The sequence below is a fragment of the Mastomys coucha genome, unplaced genomic scaffold, assembly GCF_008632895.1.
Source record: "Mastomys coucha isolate ucsf_1 unplaced genomic scaffold, UCSF_Mcou_1 pScaffold16, whole genome shotgun sequence".
In the NCBI taxonomy this organism is placed as follows: Eukaryota; Metazoa; Chordata; class Mammalia; order Rodentia; family Muridae; genus Mastomys; species Mastomys coucha.
This window is the reverse complement of record NW_022196898.1, coordinates 36814149-36824525: the sequence shown is the minus strand read 5'-3', so window position 1 is coordinate 36824525 and position 10377 is coordinate 36814149. Positions and strand designations below refer to the sequence as shown.

Sequence of the window (10377 nt, the reverse complement as noted above, 5' to 3'; positions counted from 1 at the left end):
ACATAGGACTTGAAAGGCCACAACAACAAACAAACAAACAAATAAACAAACTACGAGTCCCAGGAATCCCTGCATCAGAGAAAGATTGCTCTGTCTTTCTGCGCACCCTTTACTCCACCTTAAGACTGCAATTCCCGTCATGCTTTGCACTGAGTTCTCTGAGGTAGAGAATGGGGTTGTTGCTAAAATGTTCTCTGGGAATTGTAGTTCTTAAGCCTGTGAGGCGAGTAGTAGGCGGAGTGACTCGGCGGCCATTAGCTGTGTGTAGTTGCTTGGTGCTAGGAGCTTAAGTGTAGCGGGAATTCTTACTCGGTGGAAATCAACCCTAGCCATGGGTTCCTGCCGGGGATAGTTCTAGAGCACGGAGCAGGGGGCGCTTTTCGGTTCCCCGCCTTGCCCGCTGGTAGAGCCTACTAGGCCGCCGGGACATCCCGGGTCTCAAGTAGGCCTAGTCTGCCAGCAAGGGCGTCCCAAAGGCGGGAGGCGCCATGTCTCTGGTTGCTTATGCCAGCAGCGACGACAGTGAGCCGGATGAGCCAGAGCCGGAGCCGGAGGAAGAGGATGTGGCAGCTCCTATGCCGGGGCCCACTTTAGGAGGCCTGTTCGCTTCTCTTCCCGCACCCAAAGGTCCGGCCTTGCTGCCCCCGCCCCCCCAGATGATGGCCCCAGCCTTTCCCCCGCCGCTCTTGTTGCCCCCGCCCACCGGAGACCCCAGACTGCAGCCTCCTCCACCTTTGCCCTTTGGCCTGGGCGGCTTCCCGCCACCTGCAGGAGTGAGCCCTGCTGAAGCTGCGGGAGTTGGGGATGGGCTGGGGCTGCCGTCTCCTCAAGGCCCTGGTCTCAGTCTGCCCCCAGCTGTGGGCGGTGTCGGACCCCCCTTGGGGCTTCCCAAGCCAAAGAAGAGAACCGAACCGGTTAGGATAGCGGCGCCGGAGCTGCATAAGGGCGATGTGAGTATCTTGGGGTGGGGGGACCTCAAGTCCTTTTGGGTTTGAGTTTAGGGGTAGGAAGGACTTGTAGCCATAATGGAGCTCAACAAACTCATCCGTTGACTTAGGGCCACTAGAATCCTCTTAGAAGGCGGTTAAATTCAGCTGAACTTGTCTGCTTTGGGGAGTTAGGGTATTGGCCATGAGGCATTCTGGAACCTGGGGCTTGCTTGCAGAAGGGGATGCATGGTATCCTTGGTATTGAGAGGCCAAGGCGCATCTTTCCCTTTTAGCATCTTCATCTCGATTGGTCTCTCTTCCCATATTGAGTTCAGGTTAAAAGTGGCACCTGAAGTGACACTGGTAGGACTAAAGTGCTCCTATTGAACATCCAGGACCAGCCTTATCCTTTGCTCCATCTCTAAAATAAGTAGGCCTGCAGGAGGTAAAGGACATGAGTGGTGTTAGAGAAGAAATGGAATGCTTATTTATATTGAGATGGTTCTAGTATTGTAGCTCAGGCTTTCCTTGAATCACTGTGTAGCCCAGCTTGGGCTTCAACTTGTGATCCTCTTGCCTCAGAGTCCTAGTGCTGGATTAAAAAGTATATTACACTATCCCTGGTATAAGAAATTGAGTGTAACCTCACCCTCACTTCCACACACACTGGGAGTTGGTCCTGTAGCCTCACTCATACTAGGTAAACACTCTTCCACTAAGCTACAAAACCCAGCCCTGTTTCTATTGTTTATTCTGAGAAATAGTTTTTCTTTCTTTCTTTCTCTCTTTCTTTCTTTCTTTCTTTCTTTCTTTCTTTTTTTTTTTTTTGGTTTTTCGAGGCAGGGTTTCTCTGTGTATCCCTGGCTGTCCTGGAACTCACTCTGTAGACCAGGCTGGTCTTGAACTCAGAAATTCACCTCCCAAGTGCTGGGATTAAAAGTGTGTGCCACCACTGCCTGGGGAGAAATGGTTTTTCTATATTGTCTAGGCCGACTTGAAATCTAGATTGTTCTGCTTCAGTTTCCCCTGTAGCTGGGATTATAACCTACAGAACCAGGGCTTGGTAGCCCAGGCTGATTTCAAATTTAGTCGCTGATTGGCCTCCAGATTCTCCTTCATCTACTTCCCGAGTGCTGGGATTACAGCTGAACACCACCATGCCTGCTTTATGCAGCTTACCTTCATGTCTAGAGCTTTGTGTATGCTAAGCAAACATTCTTATTAACTGGGCTATATCCTCAGCCCTAACATACTATTTACAGATATTTAGTGGAGTCCAGTATGCAAGATCTTATTGCAGATTGACTACCGTGTCTGTATAAATCTCAGTTTTACTACCTAGGTATTGTCAAAGCTAGATGAGCATTAGGGTATAATTTCTAGAAGAGGCAGCTAAGATTATGTTGTTTGCTTGTTTGTTTGTTTGATGGTCCCTATATAGTCCTAGATGCCCTATAACTTGCCCTGTAGACCAGGCTGGCCTTGAACTCTGAGAGATGCTCTTGCCTCTGCCTCTGGGTTCTGGGATTAAAGACTTGTGCCACCATGCCTGACTTAGGTCACTTTTCACATGTTTAAGCAAGAAAAGACAAGGCCTCTTCCATGAGGACTTCCATGATAAAGGGGGCAGCATGTGGCAGTTCTTTGCTTTCTATCTTTTAGTAGATGAATTGGTCCATCCTGGGCTTCTTTTGCCAACTCTGATTTTTGTTAGTTTTTCCAAGCTACCAAGGGCCATCCTTATCTTTCGCACGTAAGGTTCTTTGATTCTCTCAGTCTCCCCCCCCCCCCCCCCCCAGTAGCTGTCTTGGTCTTTCATCATCTCTGTCAAGTCTTGGCTTGAGAGGCCTGTTCACAGCACCTCTGGCCTGCCCTTTCCTGTTATCCACTCTTCCCTGCTTTGATTTTTTTGGAGACAGGGTCTTACTATGGAGCCCTAGTTGGCCTGGAACTTGCTATATAGACCAAGTTTGGCCTCAAACTCCTGCCTCTGCAATTGTGAGTGCTGGATCAAAGATGTGAGCCACCATGTCTGGTCTTGCTTTTTCTCTGTAGTTTAACTATCTTATTACATTATATTATATATTTAGCTTTTTTCCCTTTTCTGGTATAGAAACTCCATGAAGGCAGAAGTTACTTCGAAGTTACTTAGACCATACATTTTTGTTTTTACTTCTCTTACTTTTGAAATTATAATTATGATTTTTTCCTTTTCTCCAAATCCGTTCATATACATCCCCTTTTGCTTTCTTTCAAATTTATGTCTTTTTTTTCAAAGATTTATTTATTTATTTTATGTATATGAGTACACTGAAGCTGTACAGATGGTTGTGAGCCTTCATGTGGTTGCTGGGAATTGAACTTAGGACCACTGCTTGCTCTGATTGGCCCCGCTTGCTCAGGTCAACCCTGCTCGCTCCAGGGCAAAGATTTATTATTATACATAAGTATACTATAGCTGTCTTCAGACACACCAGGAGAGGGTGTCAGATCTCATTACAGATGATTGTGAGCCACCATGTGGCTGCTGGGATTTGAACTCAGGATCTTCGAAAGAGCAGTCAGTACTCTTACCTGCTGAGCCATCTCACCAGCCCATTATGTCCTTTTTTAATTTTTGTTGTTAACATGCATGTATGTGTGTGTATATGTGTGTATATGTGTGTTGTATATATGAATATATGTTTTTCTAAATATATAACCTATTCATACTGTATTTTGTTCTGTATGTATGTTTTCTGAGATGATCATTCAGCCAGTTGGTATGCTCTTCCCTGGGGCAGACTTTCTCCCACTCTAAGCATAGTTGCCTGTAGGGTTGAGGCCTCCTGGGTTGCTGCTGTTGTCCTTGTTCAGCTCATGTTTAGGCAATCATGTGGGTGAAACTTGATGGGTGTAGGGTTTTTTTTTGTTTGTTTTGATTTTTGTTTTTTTTTAGAGACAGGGTTTCTCTGTGTAGCCTTGGCTGTTCTGGAACTCACTCTGCAGACCAGGCTGGCCTCGAACTCAGAAATCCACCTGCCTCTGCTCTGCCTCCCAAGTGCTGGGATTAAAGGTGTGTGCCACCACCGCCCGGCGTGGGTGTAGTTTTTGATGTTGCTAGGAGACACAATGTCTTAGCAAATTGCCAGATGACCTGTCTGCCCCCTCTTCTCTAATGTTACTTCAACCTTGTGTGTAGGAGTTGTTGGTAGATGTGTCTGTCCATTGGGATCAGGCTTCACAACTCTGCATTTTTTTTAAGATTTATTTTATTTTATTTATTTTATGTGTACACTGTAGCTGTACAGATGGCTATGAGCTATGTGTGTAGCTGCTGGGAATTGAACTCAGGACCTCTGCCGCCCTGCTCACTCCGGCCCCGCTCACTCTGGCACAATTCATAGTAGCTGTCTTCAGACGCATCAGAAGAGGGGTCAGATCTCATTACGGGGTGGTTGTGAGCCACCATGTGGTTGCTGGGATCCAAACTCAGGACCTTCAGAAGAGCAGTCAGTGCTCTTACCCACTGAGCCATCTCGCCAGCCCCCACAACTCTGCATTTTGATTAGTTGTTGTGGTTTTCTATGGTGGTCTCCATCTGTTGTGAAGAGAAAATTTCCTTGATGATGGGGAGCACTCTAAACTTTTTTTCTGAATGAATAGACACAAATGGATTCTTTCTGGAAGAAGATCCTAGAGTCTCCAGTCTGCTTCAAAACTTTCATATCACCCGTCCTTTATTCTCACCTAAGTTTGTCATTTCTTGGTCTAAGATTTTTTTTGGGGGGGTGGTTGAGACAGGGTTTCTCTGTGTAGCCCTGGCTGTCCTGGAACTCACTCTATAGACCAGGCTGGCCTCGAACTCAGAAGTCTGCCTGCCTCTGCCTCCCAAGTGCTGGAATTAAAGGGGTGCGCCACCACTGCCCGGTTGGTCTAAGATTTTTACAAAAGCCTTCTGTTTCCCCATTGAAACTAACCTTGATCTTGATTTAACTGTGGCCAAAGAAAGCCCATCCATGAGTGGAACAGAATACAATCTGCTTGCTGCTTCTTTCCTCTTCTCTCGTTTTCCCCCTAGACTTAATTGTTTTATTATATTTGCTATATTTGGGGAATGCTTCTCTCCACAGTGAAAAGCTCATCATCTCTTGCACGAAGGTAGCATTAGAACAGCTTGCTGGGATACATTTGTAATCCCAGCTCTTGAGAGGCTGAGGCAGGAGGAATGCCTTGAGTTTGGGACCCCCTGAATTTACATAACCAACAGAGCTACATAGCAAGACCTTGTCTCAAATATCCAAAAAAGGAAAAAAGATTTGTTTGTGAAAGTGGCAGAAAACAAAAGGCTTTTTTATTTGACCCACTGAGGTTCTGAGGTGTGAAGGAATTATAGTCCACTGAATGCCACCCAGTTGTGTTTTATTCACTTTGGTAGTTTTGTTCTCTGAACGTAACTCTTAGGGAAAGGCAGCCTAAGAATATTGAAGGTTCTCAGATGTGTGTGACCTAGTCTGTCTGTTTCTTCCTTCCTTCCTTCCTTCCTTCCTTCCTTCCTTCCTTCTTTTTTCTTTCTTTCTTTCTTTCTTTCTTTCTTTCTTTCTTTCTTTCTTTCTTTCTTTTTCTTTCTTTCTTGAGTTTTTCAGACAGGGCTTCTTAATCCACCACTCAAGCAGATTTCTTTTGAGTTCGAGGCCAGCCTGGTCTACAGAGTGAGTTCCAGGACAGCCAGGGCTACACAGAGAAACCCTGTCTCGAAAAACAAAAACCCAAAACCAAACTAAACAAGAAAGACAAGGTTTCCTAACCTCAGAGATGGCCTGCCCCTGCCTCCTGAGTGCTGGGACTAAAGTCTGGAGCCACCATGCTCTGCTATCTGTATTTTTTTATGTGGATGGTTATTTTGCCTGAGTGTATCTGTACACCGCATGCATGCAGTATTCATGGAGGCCAGAAGAGGGCGTATAATCCCCAGAAGTGGACATAGAGCTGCTTGTTAGTTCATGTGGGTAGTAGATATTGAACCTAGGTGATCTAGAAGAGCAGCTAGTGCCATAATTGCTGAGTCATCTTTCCAACCCTCTGACCTGGTCTTAAAGAGCTATATCCCTTCTGGTTCTCTCTTTTCTTTCCTTTTCAAGATTTATTTATTTATTTTATGTATATGAGTACACATTGTAACTGTACAGATAGTTGTGAGCCTTCATCTGGTTGTGGTTGTTGGGACTTCTGCTTGCCCTGGTCAACCCCCCTTGCTCAGTCATTACTTGCTCTGGCCCAAAGATTTATTGATTATTGTAAATAAGTACACTGTAGCTGTCTTCAGATACACCAGAAGAGGGCATCAGCCACCATGTGGTTGCTGGAATTTGAACTCAGGACCTTTGGAAGAGCAGTCAGTGCTCTTACTTGCTGAGCCATCTCACTAGCCTATCCCTTCTGGTTCTGATAGCTCTGGTTCTGAGTATCATGTCTGTGTATGTCTGCAGAATGTTTTAGGATTTCTATTGCTGTGCAGAGACACCATGACCACAGTAACTCTTATAAAGAAAAACATTTAATTGGGGTTGGCTTACAGTCTGTTATTGGCATAACAAGCATGGTGGCACATAGGCAGACCTGGTGCTAGATGGATTTTTTTTTTTTTTTTTTTTTTTTTGAGACAGGGTTTCTCTGTATAGCCCTGGCAGTCCTGGAACTCACTCTGTAGACCAGGCTGGCCTCAAACTCAGAAATCCGCCTGCCTTTGCCTCCCAAGTGCTGGGATTAAAGGTGTGTGCCACCACTGCCTGGCTGTTTTTGTTTTTGTTTTTAAGTTTCCTTTTATTCATCATCTCAGTAAACTGTAATCTAACCCTTGATTTGACATCAGCCAAGTTACCCAGTTATCTGTTGTTCATGGGAAGAGTCGGCGTCCAAAATCAACTTTAGACATCTTTTCTTTTCCTTGATAATCATTATTTCCTCCCCATTGTGTGTGTGTGTGTGTGTTTGAGATAGGGTTTTATTGTGTGTGTGTATGGCCCAGTTTTCAGTTATCCTTGAATTCAAGATCCTTTACCTCAGCTTCCCTAGTGCTGGGATTATAGGCATGTCCCACAAGCCAGGCTTCACTCGGCTCCACTCGGCTCCACTCTGCTTCTGACTTAATTGAGAATAATCTGTGGAGTGGGTGATTGTCTGCTTTTTTTCTTTCCCCTTTATTACTCTTCTTAGGTTTGTTTTTTTGTTTAAAGAGTTATTTGCCAGGCGGTGGTGGCGCACGCCTTTAATCCCAGCTTGGGAGGCAGAGGCAGGCAGATTTCTGAGTTCGAGGCCAGCCTGGTCTACAGAGTGAGTTCCAGGACAGCCAGGGCTACACACAGAGAAACCCTGTCTCGAAAAACCAAAAAAAAAAAAAAAAGATTTATTTATTTATATGTAAGTACACTGTAGCTGTCTTCAGACACACCAGAAGAGGGCATCAGATCTCATTACAGATGGTTGTGAGCCACCATGTGGTTGCTGGGATTTTTTTTTTTTTTTCCCAAGACAGGGTTTCTCTGTGTAGCCCTGGCTGTCCTGGAGCTCACTCTGCAGACCAGGCTGTGTTCAAACTCAGAAATCCGCTTGCCTCTGCCTCCCAAGTGCTGGGATTAAAGGCGTGCGCCACCACTGCCTGGCCGGGATAGCAAGTCTTATGTTAGAATTTTCATAATATATTCTGACACAAAAAAGTTTTAGGGTTCATTCGTTCCTTGTGGAATATGGCCGCACACACCTTTAATTCTCAGCACTCACGTTGTAAAAGCAGATGTACTGTGGACTGGGTTCGTTGCGGGGACCCCAGTTTCCACCATGAGATGGTGAGTTTCCATGGATGAGAATTCTGGTCAGGTGGGCAATAATTCGGCGGATGACAAACAGACTCGACACAAGGGTGTGGTGAATCTGAATGTATTTGTACAAGGTGAAATTCAGGCTTACAGCTACCAGGGCAGATGACAAGAGTCACGTAGGCAGGCGGGGGTTACAGCAAGGGGCACAAGACTGAGGTAGGCAAGTGACCGCCACATCAAGGTCAGTAGGGTCTGGTAGCCAGGTGTGAAGCAGGCGGAAGAGTTCCGACCTAACACTTCTAGCTAATGTCCTTGAGTGAGGGAAGCCTTTTCCATTACTCTCTAGTATGTGAAACAGTTCTTTCTTCTGTGAGACTGCCCTAAAGAATGTGCTTGACCTCTGTTGCTAGCTCTGAGGAAAACCTGTCTTGCAAAGCAGATTTCTTGAGAGAAATTCCAAGCTAAGGACAGCCTGGAATTGAATTGGGATAGGTTGGAAACACTGTACTAGCCAGGAAACAATGCCCAATCTTAGCCATTTACGAATCATTTCTTGGGGTACCTTTGAGGGCGTGTTGACGATTGGAAAGACAAATCTGGAACACATCCGAGTTAGAAGATACCAGTGACTGAATATCCAGGAGGCACAAGCTCCCTTTTGGGGCTATAATGCCTCTCATCCTTAATCAGGCTTTTACCCCCGATAATTCGGATATGACTGAAATAGACAAGTGGGCGTGGCACAGGTGGAACTCTATAGTTTCTGGCTAAACTGGTCTTCATAGTGAGATCCTATTTCAAACAACAAATTCAGAAGTTGGGCCCTGCTAATGTTTGTGGGCACATACCAAAGATGTTGGCATGGCATTGAGCTCTTTTCTCTCCCCTTTAAAATAAGGTCTTGCCTGGGCTGTCAGCAACTCTCCTATGTAGTGAAGGGTGACTTTAACTTCTGATCCTCTTGCCTTCACCTCCCAAGTGCTAGGATTACTGGCATGCACATACCTCCACTTCTTTTAGTGCTAGGCTCTTAATTCTAGTTTACCTAGTTTACCTAGAAGGAAATGGGTTTAGAGAACACTGACAAGTTTCCTCAAGCCATATAATTTTGAAGTGGAGGCAGAGGTTTGATTTGAACCTATGAATGCTTGGCTCTGTTTTGATACTAACTGAAAAGATAAGGAGGAGACCCATGGACAGGCACAAATCAGAAAGGAAGACAAACAAGAAGCAAATAGAGAAAACAAAATCCTAACCAAAGGGCAGATAAGAGGCCAAAGAGTTAAAGAAGTTGATGAATGCAGCTAATGAGATAATAGGATAATTCACTTGGAGTCTGGAGAGGCGGAGTGCCTGTTCTTAACCCTGACTTCCTCCTTGGCTCCTGGCCCTGATAGCCAGTGATTGCTTTTTGGAGAGAGTCTCAGAACCAGAGCCTGAGAAGATAAGAGGAAGGCTGCCATGGGGAATGAGGCACTGATAGATGCGGAGATCCCGCTGGACTTGGCCTAATGGAACATGTCTGCTTCCGCTCTTGCTCAGCAGTCTCTGCATGGTGTGTATATTGTCACTCTTGGCAGCTAGAGAGGATAGTGGTAGCCACTGAGGTGTAGGGTTTTGTGAGGCTAAGAAGTATAACAACACCATCCCCGTCCCAGTTTTACTCAGTAGTGCAGGTTGAGAGGCTGAACAGTGCTGTGTGACAACATTCATGGAGAGTTGTGAACAAATGTCTCCTTACCCCAAATAGGGGACTTACAACAGATCAAAATATCCCATCAAAGTCCACCTTGGTAAAATGGAGCTTATTGAGGTTGTAAGTATTCATAACTGGGGACTGTTCTTTCAGAGGACCCAAGTTCTGTTCCCAGTACCTACAACATGGCAGCTCACAACTGCCTGTAACTCCAGGTCCAGGGGTCTGACACCCTCACACAGACATAATACATATAGGCAAAATTACAATGCACATAATGTAAATAGATAAATAATTAAAAATGTTCACAACTCAGAGTTTACACCAAAGGCCCATTGGTGACTGCTCACAGAAGTTCTGCAGGGCTTGTAGGCAGCTCTGTAGGTTAGGTTAGAGGCTGTCTTTGCAGCTGTCTGTACTGTCTGCACTGCTTACAGAACCTTGGAAGGGAGAAGGTCTTGGGAACCAGATGCATTTTAGGGACTTCCTGAAGCTTTTATTTTTATTTATTTTTATTTTTTTTATTTGTATTTATTTATTTTTTTTAAAGATTTACTTATTTATTAGATGTAAATACACTGTAGCTGTCTTCAGACGCACCAGAAGAGGGCGTCAGAACTCATTACGGGTGGTTGTGAGCCACCATGTGGTTGCTGGGATTTGAACTCATGACCTTCGGAAGAGCAGACAGTGCTCTTAACATCTCTCCGGCCCCTTCCTGAAACTTTTGAGTTCTACTTTCTGATTTATTTCTTTATTTATTTTTTATTTTTTTGGTTTTTTGAGACAGGTTTCTCTGAGTAGCCCTGGCTGTCCTGGAACTCACTCTGTAGACCAGGCTGGCCTTGAACTCAGAAGCTTAGCAAAGCTTGAACTCCTGCCTCTGCCTCCCAAGTGCTGGGATTAAAGGTGTGTGCCACCACCGCCCGGCAAATTATGCTGTTGGTTTTTTTTT

At 45.2% G+C, this 10377-nt stretch overlaps 1 protein-coding gene across 1 annotated transcript in view; it reads left to right on the top strand.

Annotated features, from left to right (window-relative positions):
• The first annotated feature begins 211 nt into the window (after positions 1-211).
• Prcc (proline rich mitotic checkpoint control factor) overlaps positions 212-10377 on the top strand; it is a 26429-nt gene continuing 16263 nt past the window's right edge. Inside the window, exon 1 of the mRNA XM_031374305.1 lies at positions 212-950. Within this exon, the coding sequence (XP_031230165.1) occupies positions 489-950 (462 nt within the window). The 5' untranslated portion in view covers positions 212-488. The remainder of the gene's footprint in view (positions 951-10377) is intronic.